Source organism: Leptidea sinapis, chromosome 30 (genome assembly GCF_905404315.1).
Source record: "Leptidea sinapis chromosome 30, ilLepSina1.1, whole genome shotgun sequence".
Lineage (NCBI taxonomy): Eukaryota > Metazoa > Arthropoda > Insecta > Lepidoptera > Pieridae > Leptidea > Leptidea sinapis.
In genome coordinates, this window is record NC_066294.1 from 9,520,178 (window position 1) to 9,535,650 (window position 15,473).

Sequence of the window (15,473 nt, forward strand, 5' to 3'; positions counted from 1 at the left end):
AATGGCGAACTAACGATGTAATAAAAAAAAATAAAAAAAAAATAAAAAAAATCTGGGCGGCTAACTTTCTTCAGCTTGTCTAGTGGTATTGATACAGGTCAGTGTTAGTAGTGGATATCTGCTTACTCCGTTCTTTATAAGACTACAGCCGTCATTCTCGTTCTGTCTTCTTCTATTCACCTAAGTCAGAATGAGAAAAAACACTCCTTAGCGGCTGTTTAAAGTTAGCGGACCATTATGAATAAGGGGGTTAGAGTTTAGCTAGGCTATGTTCAACCATAAGCAGGCCGTCGTGCACGACCGCGCTGTTAAAATAAAGAGGCTCTAATAATTTTATCCAATATACAACCTCAAGATATAGTGAGAAAAACATACGAAAGACAACATTCGAAATTAGAAACAATAATGACATAGACGTTTTTGTTGTTATTTCGAGACACATCCATTTTTTGTCATCAAAATTAGTCACGTTTTTTTTCAGATGTACTGATATATATTTAATGCATTATAATGTCAAACTCTCTTAAAACACAAAAGGAGAAATCCCGTAAGTTGGAATATTCGTTAATTTTTTCTTATTTATATTATATGTTTATAGTTATTAAGTTAGTGGTATCTAGTTAGTTAGTTAATCTATACAATGAGTTCTTTATTATAAAGTGAAATGACAGTTACTTATAAAATATGCTTAGATAATTATTTTATACGTCTAGATAGTCTCTCGCTGTTAGTCAACCGATAAAAACAGACCAGGAATAATGTTCACTGTGACAAGCTACGTCTTACACTCGCGATTTGTATGGCACTTTGTGTTAGTGTGCGTGAATTGTTCAAAATAGAGGCTAGTTCTAAGGTCTATATTTTTTTCGACGTTTGCAAAGCTGTCAGTCTATCTAGATGTATAAATGATCTCAGAAAATATGTCGAACAAGATTAGCCTCTAAATGTAATAATTTAACTAGTAAGTGGTACTAGAATACTTGGATAACTTATCATTGCCTAGAGGTGAGTAAGCGATTAAAATCCTATTGGCCACTATACGTGAAAGTGCAAACGCTACCTGCTTTAAGCTTGCTTAGAAACTTGTTTGCCACTTCCAACCGAGAACATAGGACGCAAATACAGGAAAATAGTTTTTTTTTTTCGATAGACTACTATTCAATCTATTATACTTTTAATGCTCAAAAATTACAGCAAATTTAACTGTATGGAATAGTCATCACGCCGCCCACATTCTCTTGTAACAGTGGAGTAACAGGAGCGTTGCTGGCGTTTTAGAAAGGTGTACGCGCTTTTTTTGAAGGGTGACGTATCAACTAGAAAACACATACGAAGCTCATTCAACAATCAACAGCTTGGTTGTGTACGTGGAAGAAGATTCCTTTGAAACCGGACTGGAAGGAGCGCCAAACATCCAGGTGGTGGTGGAAGGTGATATACGGTGGCAGAAATCAGGTCAAACAGCACTTCGGAACACTCCCCATGATAAATACTGTAGAAGACACACAATGAAGCGACTTCTCATCTATAATAACAAATTTCAGATGCAGTTCCGAAACTTACACCTCGCCCGACCGCAGCCTCGGCCGCTCGTGCCGCTAAGAACGCCATCAACAGAAGCAATGCCGCACCCATTGGTGTTCCGCCATCGTCGCAGCGGTCACCAGTGCGATCCACAACTGCCCAAGCTGTGTCTAAGGTATAAAATATCTTTATATATTACTTATATACTTCCTGTCTGCTCACGTTGCCATATGGCAACGGCATGAGACCACCGTCTAGTACACTGTTATAAAGTTAGCACACAAGACATTTATCCAATTATTATAGTTATTTTTTGAGTCAGTGTGAGCCAAGAGAACGTTTATAACTACTATATGTAGTGTAATTATAGGTGAGATGTGCTTGTGTCGTAAGCACGATGTGACGAGGCGAGAGGGGCCGCGGTGGGAGGACACGGATTCCAAAAATAACAATAATTGTAACTACATGGTCTAATATTTTTCATTTCATTTTACTTAGGAGAACTCTAAAGATATGATGATTCTACAGCTTGTAGAAGAATTCGCAAATATTTTGTTTTTGAAGTAGGTTGCTTTTTTGTTATTTTTTTTTGCACCGTTTTATTTCAGGTTAAATCTGCGATCCTGCGCTATGGAAGGTCAGACTCAAAAACGGACGTGAAATTAAAGGACTCTCGTGTAAGTGATGACATCAATTGGACAAAAAATATATTTAAGAAGTTATTTTACTAAAAGTGATGTATATTATTTATTTCAGATAAACAGAAATTTGGATATTGAAGGGTCACAAATACAGACAGCGGTAAGGAACATACCATAGCATCTACACTCTTGTTTTACACAAAAGCAACTATATCAAATCCGTAACCCAGTGATTAGAAAAACACACTTTCTGCTAGACTAACGGTCTCGCCACATCTAATTTGTGATTCTTAATCTAAATCCTTTCAGTGACACTCCTTATTTTTTTTAGGATAGTGACAAAGACGATATTAATTTTGAAATTACTGAAGACACGAAAATGGTCGAAGTTGATACGAATGAATCTTTAGCTGATGAATGTCAAAAGGAAGTAATCACATATGATTATGGTATAAACTTTATATTGTTTTTTATTATCTTATTGTAATAATAAATACACTACATTGCTGTTTATAATGACAGAAAATCGGAACGACGAAGAAGAGTCATCGCTAGGCGAGACAGAAGCCGCAGCGGTTGTAGGTTAGAATATACATAATACGTATAGACAGCCTTATTGTAATCTTTATTTGTTAGTTAGCAATGGAAATTAAAATATTCCGTCATCTTTTCACAGTAGTCTCAGAGGGTGATGAACTACCATCAAAGGCACCAACACGACCTCAAACACCACGGACAGCTACTACCAGACCTCAAACTCCAAAGCTAACATCCAGCCGACCCGAAACTCCAAAAGTTGCTACTAGTAGACCTGAAACTCCAGTAAAATCAAGTAGACCCACCACCCCCGCTCATATTCTGCGCACTAATACACCATGCAGTCGTCCAAGTACGCCAATAACAAAACCCAGAACTCCCACCAAATTGGTTAGACCTACTACTCCAATTTCGTCAAGTTTAGATAAATCTGGTTTTAAAAGTACGAAAGATGAGTATGTAGCGAGAGAAAAAGAATTCTGCAGTTTGAAAAAGGAGTTGGACTTAAAACAAGTAAGTATTAATTCTATAACAGTTCAAAAAAAATTATAATAAACCTTAATACACGAGTTGAGTAAATATTATGTAATTTTTCCAGCAAGCTGTTATTAAACTTTTTGAGAATTTGCAAAGAATAAGAGAACGCTTAATAAATGAAGGAGGTTCTCCAGGTGACAAAGTTACCAATGAACTAGTTATGTTTAATGTTGCTGATTGGACATCAGATGAAATCACGCAGCTATGTCGCGATATTGGTGCCACTTCGACTGAAACGGACCTCGAAATATTTAATGCTAGCCATATAGGTTTGTTGTTACTGCTACGAAATTTTTATATTTATTTATTTAAATTGTAAGTCAATCAAAACTGAAGTGGCAGTGGGCAGAGCACATACTTCGACGGACAAATAGCCAGTGGGGCAGAAAAGTCCTCGAATAGCGACCACGTACCGGAAGACTCAGTGTTGGTAGACACAAGGTTGACCGATGATCTGGTCAAGATCGCTGGAATACGTTGGATGAGGGCAGCACAGGACAGATCACCATGGAGATCATTGAGGGAGGCCTTTGTCCAGCAGTGGACGTCTTCCAGTTGATGATAATGATGATGAAGTCAATAAAATCAACTTTTAACCGTGGGCCCTGATCAAACCTGATTATCAGGTACAAACTCGTTGGAAGTAAAAAAGGTTATTTTTTTTTATCTTTATTTAAATTATAACTTCTGTTATTGTGGAACTACTACTTATTTTACCTTTGCATAGGATGCTGGCTAGATTATGGGTACTACATTGCGCCCATTTCTGCCGTGAAGCAGTAATGTGTAAGCATGATTGTGTTTCGGTCTGAAGGGCGCCGTAGCTAGTAAAATTACTGGGCAAATGAGACTTAACATCTTATGTCTCAAGATGACGAACGCTATTGTAGTTCCGCTCAGAATTGTTGGGCTTCTCCAAAATCCTATCCGTACTGAATTGTAATGGGCAGGGCGTATCAATTACCATCAGTTGAACGTCCTCCTTGTCTCGTCCTATACTGTCATAAAAAAAATAATAATTAACTTGTGTATAGATGAATCTAGACTGGAAGAAATGCATAATAAGGCGCTCAGCATTCCCGCACATTTTGCCGATTTGTGTCTACAGGCGTTTACAGCGCGCCAAGAATTGATTGATTGGTTAAAAGAATACGTTGCAAAAGAGGTGGGCGCTATATATTTATTAAATATTTTATGTACATTAGATAAACAAAATTCCGAACCTGTTTTAAATCTAAGGAAACATATTATAAAATATAAGTATTTGCATTTTGTTATCCGTGTTGTCGTGGCATTTTCTGTCCATGTATATTTAAGTGGTGCCTGTGACGTCATCCGAGTGGACACCGAGGACTGAAAAAATAGTATTTTTTTCCACCTCGATGAAAATGCCGATGCCGATTCTCCCAAGAAGACGACTTTTGTCCCTCGTACTAAGGACTAAGAGAGCTTTTTCATCCAGGTGGGAATAAAAATCGTATACGCACCACGTGAGATAGTCAGATATTGCCAACCGCGATTGTCACCATGCGGGGGTCACCATTGTCAATATTCCGCGGCAAAATGAACTACTTGTCTCCCTAGGTGCGTAATATACTATTTTCCTGCTTGCATCCAGCGTGATATGTAGCCAATATGTTGTCCGAACCTCTGTTTATTTTTAAGCAAAATTAGAATAAAATCTATTCAGTACCTAGTTTATTTCGCCCGGACATACATACAGAACATGGACATACATGAGAACACACAAAGCTCATTTTTATGGACAACCTGCACTTGACATAAAAAAGAACTACGCCAAAATTGTTTTCACAAAGAGCAAATTGTTCCCCTCTTTTAATACTATAATATCATTGATATTAAAACAACTTTTTCTGTATGTCTTCTGTGAATATTAAAGTGTATATTACGTTGTGTTTACCAATAGGTATATTATTTATTTTACATAGATTTCTCATTTTGGCGCCAATACATTGTGCACTTAGATTATATACATGTCTAGATGGACATAGGCGCGTGAGTTAAGTTGTTTTTATTGGAAAAATCACATCCGTCAACTTAGATCTCAAAACAGATGTCATATTTGAAATCGACACTCCCGGAAAATCTTGAAAATGATACCCATGTTCTTTTTATTGAAAAAAAAAATCCGCCATCTTGGATCACGAAATAGATGTCATATTCTTAATTCTGTGAAAATTTCAACAGGTCAACCGGTTAATAGCGGTTAAAGCATATATATATATATATATATACAGTTATAGCATCCCGTTGGTATCCTTTGGGTACAGAACCATAACAAAACCGAATATCTTCCTTATAAGCCATCTAAATACATTTTCAAGTAAATACGTGTCCTAATTTGGTTTCAAAATCGTCATCATATTTGAAATCAGTGCCTTCTAAAACCATTTTTAAATATTTGTATTAATTAAAAAAAAAATTGGTTAAATGCCACAACCACGCACTTCATAACATTTTCGATACTCTATACACACCAATTTTCCCCAGTATTCAGGGTGGTCGAGGGTTATTAATATGGTATCATTTCACGCACACAGAGATACGTGTACAGATACAAGCACACGCAAACACGTCTATGGAAATTAAGCTGTCGTTTTAATGACGAAGCTCAACGCAACACTGCATTAAAAGTTGGCGCATGTTTTAATTCTAAATTCCTCAAGAGTTCATAATCATCGTTGTTCCATATTATATCTTATCTGTTTTCCCCACCGCTACTGAACATATTCTATTATATAAAATTACTAGCTGACCCGGCAGACTTCGTACTGCCTCAATAGATAAATAAAAAGCCTAAACTTTTTTATAAAATAAACTTAAAACAAAAGGTATCCTTCTTAAAGTGTTATATAAAATGAATTGCTGTTGCGAGACTAATCTCGCTAAAACTCGAGAACGGCTGGACCGATTTGGCAAATTTTGGTCTTGAATTATTTGTGGAGATCCAGAGAAGGTTTAAAATGTGAATAATTATGAAAATACTCATAATTAAATAAAAACAACAATTTTGTTTTTCCTATGATGTGTCCCCCGTCGTTCAGAAATCAAAATATTTATTTGTGTATTATATTAAAATAATACACAAATAAAATTTGAAAAACAAAATTTTATGAACGATGCGGGATTCGAACCCACGACCTCCGACGTTCCGTGCCGGTGCTCTAACCAACTGAGCTAACCGTTCGAGTACCGCCTCGTTATAAAATTCTGTCTGCTTTGTTCAACTCTCAGGTTGTGGCTTCATAAAATTTTGTTTTTCAAATTTTATTTGTGTATTAATCCTAGAAGTGAGGGTTATCACTTTAAAAACATATATTGTTTAGATTAAAATAATAGTTTAAAATGAATAACTAATTAGAATCTTTGTAATTTTCTCAGGAGGTAAAAAAAACTTTAATTATTCATTATTTTTTATTACTTTATATAGCAATACAACGTTTGCTGGGTCAGCTAGTATATTATAATATTATTAATAACATTGGTATTATTTAGGAAATTGACAGTGAAGCATTGGAGCGTATTACTCGTTACAACCAGCAAGGATTGGACATGTGTGAGGCTTTACGTGATCTGAAAAATCAAGCAGATGAAGCTGTAGACATGGTCTTATTGATTTCCAAGTAATATCACCTTTTTGCACTTAATAGTGATATTCATTATTATAACACTAGAAATAAGGGATTGCTTGTAACTAATTCTAGAAGGCTTCATAAGATACATAATAAATTTAAGGGTAAATTTATACACTTTTATCTTACTGCTCGGACAGCCTGGGACTAGATTATGATTATTTTATAGCAATAGCGATGACAGTACAATGTTGTATATTCCATTAAAAAGAGCGCAAAAAAGGAATGCATGGAGAGTTTCTTGCGCCTCTAGAACTCTCCCGGAGCACCATTCGTTTCCGAAGCGGTAGTAGTATCTGCTATACTAGAAATGACATAAAAAAGAATTCTAAATGAATCATTTTTTCATTTTTTAGGCATCTTTTATGCCTTTTATTAAAATATTTTATTTTCACTATCCAAGCTAGCTTAAGTTGTTTGTATAGCTCATGGATTACATTTTTGTGACTTTCAGGCGTGCTTGTCAAGAAAGGGCCACTTTGATCTCGGTCGGACAGACACTTGTTCGGGAGGTTGCTCGTCTTAGACAGGACCTAAAAGCACAACCTGCGCCCGTCACAGAGATCCATGAGATTGTTAATGATAGTGAAATATCAAAAATTCTAGTGGTAATGTACCTTAAATATATAATTCTTTTTGCTTACTTTACTCGCAACTTGTTCAGCCTTATTGTGTATTGTAATTAAAATTACCCCCAACACTCACAAAAACTCTAAAAAGTAATAAAATCTAATTTTAAGGGCAATCTTTATTAGTGATATACATCTAATTTGAAAAATTAAAGCCTACTTGAAGTTATCAACTAATGTAGTTTAAGTAGACTAAAGACTAACGATTTGGTATTTTTGTAATTCATAGTATAGCAATACTATAACTTTTATAAATTCATTTTGTTTTTGGTTTATTTTAACATTAATAGATACTTAATCTATAAAAGTTAAAGGTCCAAAAAAGCCTTTTATTTAAAAATCACGCATGGGCCATCACACATTACCATTATTCAAATTCAAATTAAAAAAAATCTTTATTGACTGTAAAACTTATAAGTTAAGTAAGTATAAGTTAAGTTATTTAGTACAAGTCATGATGAAGTACAAAAGTTACAATAGAATTCAAATGATTATAACAATATCTGTATCATTTAAATAATCTTTCACATTATAATAGGCCTTAGATGTTAACTTATTTGTTACGATACAATAAAAAATTTTAATTGAAAATATTTTAATATCATTTGGGAGTATATTTTAAAATATAATACAACATTCTAAAAGATTTAGCAATTTTATTGGATAATAAAATGAAAAATTTTACCACAGAATTATAGAAAAGTAAGTTTTTGTATGAAATGTACAGGGAGTTCGAAAAGAATTAGAGGAGGAGCGTGCTGCTAAAACGGCAATGAAAGAGAAACTTTCCATGGCTGAGACACAAATCAAACAACAAAAGATGCGAATAGCTAAGATGGACAGACAGCTGCGGGAAGCTGAAGCAAGCATACACAGTCTTACTAGCACAGTCAAGAGCTTGGAAGATCAAGTATGTTGACACTAATTCCAACGATGCATTGATTCTTTCAGTCTTTATTGGCGATACATAACCAAATTTAGGAATATTATATATGAAATTATTAAAACTTTCGTGAGTCATTATTAAATTATATGTTAGTACGGCTTTACTCACGTTTTTGTCGGTGTGGGTACCGACTAGTTTCGGACAATTCGGGGGTCCTTCACCAGGGTGAGTTTGGTGGGTTCGCGGTAACGTCCCACCTCTTACTGAGCAACGTCCCACCTATTACTGAGTCTCAAGGACCTCCGAATGGTCCGAAACTAGTCGGTACCGACACCGACAAAAACGTGAGTAAAGCCTTATTAATAGATATCTAGGGAGTGCCCTTATATCAAAACACATTGTCAAATTCTCGTTTTCTAGATAGCTCACATAACAAGCTCTTTCATAAGGTGTAATTGTTTTACACAGTATTATATTTTTGTGCTGTTCTATTTTCATATACAATTTAATAAGAAACTCGATGTAGTATAATACAAATAGTAATTGTTTTAATGCAGAGTCGACAGAAGGAAGCACAGTTCGAATCCAGGGCTAGAAAACTTAAAGAATCTGTTAGAACTAATGAATATACAACTAGCAACTTAGCTCAGCAGCGCGATGCCCTACAAGCCGAGTAAGTACTCAAATCTGCTTACGGCCGTCTTCAATAACCTATCTACCCTTACTTTAACTTACGGATACATTGCTGTCACTGTTTAATGACAAGATCTTATCTATCCATAGTTATGTGCAATATAGTTATAGTCCAATGATATCTTTCAATAGGTTATTGAAATGTAAGTAAGCGTAAAAGGATAGATTTGTTTACGTCTAGTGAGTTAAACTAAGGATAGATAGGTTATTGGAAACGGCCGTTAGTGGAGTAAGAATTCTAGTCAATTGGTAGGTCTAAACTGTAAAATTTGTAATATTATAGAGTCAGCGAATTAAAAGACCAAATACAAATAATGACTTCACAACATAAGACCAGCATTCAAGAAATGACAAAGCAATTAAAAGAAATCTCAGTGGCGTTAGAGGAAGAGCAAAAATCAGTACAAGAAGAGAGAGAATTGAAAGTGGCGTTAGAAGATGCTCTTCGTGAAAGCAAAAATGAGATTGAAGCGTTACAAGCCAAAATTGTTGAACTTGAAATCAATAAACCTAATCCAGGTAATAAGGTTTTTCAGTTTCAATTGGTTTGATCAAGTAGAGTATATAGCATGGATGAACGTAGATAAGTTGCAAAATTATTTTTGGTTTATGTAGACGGGAGTGTTTGGAATGATCAAACTGGGAAACCAAAACAAACTTAACTGTTTGGACCTTTACTTTGTGCAATAATAATCCATAACAAATTTTCCAAAAAGACATAATCAGTTCTCGTCGATTCTCCAAAAAAGGCAACTTTACGAAATCTGCGAGACTGGTTTTATAAGCATACAATCAAGTAGTGGTAACGCTAAATATGGACTAGTCATACATGGTGGACTCCCTTTAATCGTTCCTTCTTTCTCAGATTTGCCCACTGAAAGAGAAATGGATCTTTGGTCTGATTTACAAGCAACTAAAGATACTTTACGTTTAACCGAAGAGGAAGTGACCGCTTGTAAAAGAGAAAAAGTTCGCTTTTTGGAAACTCTCACAAAAATAGCTGTGAGTACTCCTGCAGTCTAAAGTACTGTAGCCTAAATTATTTAATGATTAACAATAAATTGGCCGATGTTTTTTTTACAGAGCTATATTCCAGATTCGTTTTATAATATACCTTAAGGTATACAAAGGTCCTTTAGTGAAACATCAGCTTTGTGTCTTCGTGAGCAAGTGCCTATAGTGTGTCGAGATTTAGTTGTTATTAATTTGACGCCAGCGAGAAGTATGTATATTTTTTTTTATCAATTTACAAATTTCCGGAGTCTGTCTACTTGCACACAATAATAATTTATTACAAAGCGGGTGTTTGGCTGATCGACCTTACCGTTCAATTATTTGTATGATAAAATATATCTAAAATTTGCAATGCTGAAAATGTTTTAGGAATCTGACAACAAAGCAAATTTGGAACAAAAATTAACAGCTGAACTATTAAGTAAAGAGGAAATCATTAATAAGATGCAAATACAGATTCGACAACAAACGAAAGCTATTAAATTAAAGTAAGTCACCAATGACTACGTTATACGAAATTTAAAAAAATGTGGGACGACCTTCATTGATAAATTTATTTGTTGCACCTTCTTAGAAAGTGCCTTCGTGCTGATATAACAGGGCCAAATAAATTAGAAAAAAAATTATGCCTGCCCGACCCGTTAGGTCTTATCCCCATGTCAAAGCACCTTTACGAACTAATTAAGCTTCATAATGATTATTAAGTGTTCTTGCAATGTAATATGTTATTGTATCGTATTATTCTTGTATGTTATTGTCACTCCCTATACTAAATAAATATAATATTTAGGTATATTTTACATTATTCTTGAGGGTATTGTATGAAATAGTTTAATCATATACCCTTCGTTTTTTTGTATATCCTGCTGAGTCTGTCAATACATTTAATTACTAGGTGATAGTATGGCATCAGAAGAAAATGAAAAAAACCAAACGTTAATTTGATAAATTATTTATTTTAGCGAACAGAAAGTTATACAATATGAACACTATGTTCATAATTTGCAAGCTCACTACAGATCAGCAGTCAATTGTCAGGAAGCACCCAATGGCATCAGCTACCAGGACTTACAGCAAGAGGTACAATTTTGTTTGTACATTACATCGACCATCACCAATGTTCATTGGATCTTCTTGGTTTAGTAGATTTATAGGTACTCCCACACTGCTGTTATAAATACTTGTTTACAAACATTTTCTGACTTACTTTGATCTCAATGTGTTTTAACGTTTTCTTCTTAGGTAATGTTGTTATAATAAATAACACAAATAAAATTTTGAAATAAAATTTAATGGACAATGCGGGACTCGAACTCACGACATCTCGTGTTCCGTGCGAGTGCTCTTCCAACTGAGCTAACCGTTCGAGTGACGTATTATCATAAAATCTTGTATGCTTCGTTCAACTCTCAGATTGTGGCTTCATCTACACCTATGTGTCTACTTTACAGTTGATAACCTGCTAAACTCTGCTCCTCTGCAACTAAGTGAGGGTTATCACTTTAAAAGCATAACAAATTGTTTAGATTTCTAAACAAAATTGTTAGTTAACAAATTATAACAAGTAAAATATTAGTTATCATTTGTTTGTAAACATATTGTGTCCAGGTGACAGCAGGGTCGCTAGGGCGCGGCCCGTTCTAGTGTGCTCCGTGCCGTGCATCATGTCATGTTTTCAAATGTTACGTTTGTAAGCATTTTGTAACAGCAGTGTATATGAGCACTATTATCTTTTTGAAATAATAATTGCATATATAATAAAATGTGCAGATAATAATACGAATCCGATCCGTGTTCGTGAAAACACGGTCCGGGGTTAATCGTAGAACTATTTCTAACGGTTGACGTTGGTAAACTAGAATTAGTAGCCATAGAAATAGTTCTATGACTAGTCCGGACCGTGTTTTTACGGACACGGATAGAATTCGGATCGGACGTAGTGGAAGCGCTCTAACTAGGCTGAAGTCCGGCAAGGCTAGTTAATAACATTAATATATTACAGATAATGAGTCTTAAAATGGGTCTGCTGGATTCTGTTCACCGCAATGAAGAGCTATCAGAATCGCTGATGCAGAAAGAGCAGCAACTCGAGCAACAGGATAAAACGTCACGCACACAGGCAAGAATCATCAAGGTTGTTCTTCACTCTAATATAATGTTTTCCGCATCGTCAATGCTATGCAGAAGTTAATTTGATTTTTACTGAACTGATGAGTGGAACAGGTTCGTGAGGAGCTGATCAACATGCTCAAGAAAAAGGAGACGGAGCAAGGTCGAGAGCTCAGCGCCTTACAGCAGGACTTAGAACATCGAATGAAAATAGTAGACGAAGTGAGATGGGGGATTTTTGCTTTTATTTTTGTTTTGATAATGCACTTTAGCTGTAAAACTTATGTTAAAATTTGGGGGTTTGCCACTAAGAGCATAGTATTATTTATTTAAGCGTCAACCAGCCGAAACTTTGGCCGCCCCATAGTTTTATCTAGCGAATGGTTTATCCATCAGGCCCTACCGTGAAAACGCTCGAGACGATGACACTATGCGAGCCATTACAAAAAAATCCAAGCCCTAGTTTTAGTAAATATGGCGTCCGCTGAGCGAATGACTCAGTTACAAATTATTAAAGTTTAATATAAAAAATAATATAAAAAGTATAATACCAGAACTGCTACGTGGTGATATTTTGTTTTGCGGTATTTCTTCATCAAGAGAAAGTTTTCGTGATACAATAATTATGTTTATATGCACTTTGCAAAACTGACCGCGATTTTCATAGTGAAGTTGGATCTAGAGATCTAGAGAAACAGATAAATACAGCGCAGTTTATACCCGGGAACCTTTTGTAACTATTTATTGTTTTAATGTCAGTCGCACATCGAATCGCAAGTATAGAATTTTAGTTGGCTTTGTTAGGACTTGTTGCGTGGCATCAAATAAATAACAATTTGCTTTTATTTCAGACTTTGTAGGTGATAGTGATGTAGAATTGAGAACTACAGAAGGGGCAATAAATTATTGGTCATTATAAATATCGGAAGTTGCACCTAAGAGGTCCACGGCTTATCTTCCGTGTGTGGATGTCCCCAGTAGCTATAGAAACTCGATATCAGCTGCAGCTTAACCTCTAAATGAAACGAATGATAAGCGATCGTAGTAATTCTATTATATATGGTATATTGCTATGGGGCAACGCTGCCGATATTAATACAATATTTTTGCTGCAGAAGAGGGCTATTCGCGCTATTTATAACCTAGGTCCTAACGAATCACTGAGAGCAAAATTCAACAAAATTAACATCTTGCCTGATGCTTCTCTATATATTGTTGATAATGTAATGTATATTCATAGGCACATAAGTGAATTTTCTAGAAACTGTCATAACCATAATGTTAAAACCTTATAATGCCTACTACTCAGCTAAGTCGGGCTAGTAAGACTTTTGTGGGGTGATGAATATGCTTTTACGTTATTCAAAAGAATTGTTAAAAAACGTCTGTGTGGTAAAGATTACTATAACATAAGTGACTTTCTTAATAAAACCACAGATTGGGAATGGAGCGACCGCCTTCAGGCTAATATTAATAATAAGTTTAATTGTACAATATCACTTTTTATTTTTTGAAAAAAAAAACCCGCTGAGTTTGTTGCGCTCATTCTCCTTAGGTTTTAGGCATTCTTGTTGGAATGGGAAGTAGTTTTTGACTATCAATAAGTGATGTCACATACTATTTTGAATAAAAATATTTGAATTTGAATTAAAATGGTTTGCTTATAACAATGTTTTTTAAGGTGAATAAACAAATAGCTGCCAAAGCAGACGAGATTCAAGACCTATTTTCTACGCTAGAGAATAAACAGCAACAAATCCATCGGCTAGAGAAGATCGTCCTGGCTCTAGAGGAACAGCAGCGGCGAGCGCAGGCGCAGAGAACTAGACACGAGGAGAAGATTGCTGCGTTAGAGCATGAGCTGGCTGCTGGCGGAAATCGACGAGAGAGGTAAGAATAAGAAGTGGAATACTAATCAGTTGACATAGTATAAATTAAACATTAAATGCTTTTCGCTAGCTTAAGCGCAACCTGAGAACTATAACTGGAAAGATATATGGTAACTGATCTATCTACCTATATTAATTCCTATAACAACAGGAGACGACCTATCCTTACATTAGATAATATTTTTACAAAATAACTGATTGTAGGTGATAGTGGAAAATACAAAAATACTAATGGGTATCTTAAATACAAAAATAAAATTTTAAAATGTCCGTCTGTTTGTTTTTTTTTGTACAGGCTAATATAATGCCTTGAGCGTAGCAGCATTTATCCTACTTGATCAAAATCGATGCATGGAGAAAAAGTTATGGAGCAGCTATAGCTGCCAGTAATCAAGCTATAAAAGGAATTAGACCTCTTTTTACCATTGGCTAATATAAATAACGTTAACTGTTAAATTTTATTCACAACATATCACGACCACAGCTAGTTTGTAGGTAATAGATATCAGATAAGTTACACAAAAATTACGTATTTGATTTCAACCGAGGAAAATTTACAAAACTGGGATTAACATTGAATCTTCTTCGATTTTAAGTCTTTTGGTGATTAAATGAAAATAATATCTAGTGGCAACTTTTCAGAATTTTTCTGAAAACGTGTTGTCATGTAGGTGCATGTTTACCGAATAAAATCATGCGAATAGTTAGTTTAAATATGAATCGTTATTATAAATAATTTTTTTTAAATAAACATTTTTCTTTTCAGAAAATTCATCTTCTTTTGAAGCATGGCCACATCACAACACTTACTTTCACACATATTCTTATATAAAAAAATAGAGACGGTGAAAATTGTAACCTGTATTTGTCTTGTTATTGTCCTGGTATTTAGTGATTGTGGTAAATGAATTTTCGCAGTATTTTTTTTTGTTTTACTGACATTTTAGACCTTATTTCAGTTTGCCACCTGTCAAAAGTGTTAAATAATTAGGCATTCGACATTAACTTGATAGCCTAAGATCGCACTGCTTGATTCTGCAGGGTATGATTTTTTTTTATAAATCTTATCTTAAATGGGCATTTTTAACTCGCAACCATGGCTTATCGTAAATATAGAATTTCAATTTTGTATTAAAATAAAAAAGACAGGTGACTAAATAATTAAAAATAAAAGGTAGGCATACCTGTTTACACCTGGCAGCCCTTAAGTATAACAGCTAATATGATGCAACTCAGCCTTATCAGAGTTTCCGATGCAGGGCTAACCACCACCACCAAATAACGCTCATTCACGAGCATTATAAATGTTGTTGGTGACGCATTCTGATGTCACATTTTTATTTACCAAAACCCTGATATCT

General features: G+C 34.9%; 1 protein-coding gene across 5 annotated transcripts; it reads left to right on the forward strand.

Moving 5' to 3' along the window:
* The first annotated feature begins 400 nt into the window (after window positions 1-400).
* Window positions 401-15,034, forward strand: LOC126973682 (myosin-9-like). Of its 5 annotated transcripts, none has more exons than XM_050820994.1 (21): window positions 401-547; window positions 1,545-1,699; window positions 2,133-2,201; window positions 2,281-2,325; window positions 2,497-2,614; window positions 2,688-2,747; window positions 2,842-3,215; window positions 3,301-3,508; window positions 4,274-4,404; window positions 6,756-6,883; window positions 7,347-7,500; window positions 8,249-8,431; window positions 8,965-9,080; window positions 9,384-9,619; window positions 9,966-10,102; window positions 10,484-10,602; window positions 11,077-11,194; window positions 12,117-12,248; window positions 12,338-12,445; window positions 13,905-14,113; window positions 14,879-15,034. In XM_050820994.1, exons 1-21 carry the CDS (start codon window positions 511-513, stop codon window positions 14,895-14,897), a joined length of 2,856 nt encoding a protein of 951 aa, XP_050676951.1. In that variant the 5' UTR covers window positions 401-510; the 3' UTR covers window positions 14,898-15,034. The 5 variants fall into 5 exon arrangements, with proteins under 5 accessions (XP_050676951.1, XP_050676953.1, XP_050676952.1 ...); XM_050820996.1 differs by having other exon boundaries at window positions 12,117-12,233; XM_050820995.1 differs by having other exon boundaries at window positions 2,851-3,215.
* The last annotated feature ends 439 nt before the right edge of the window (window positions 15,035-15,473 follow it).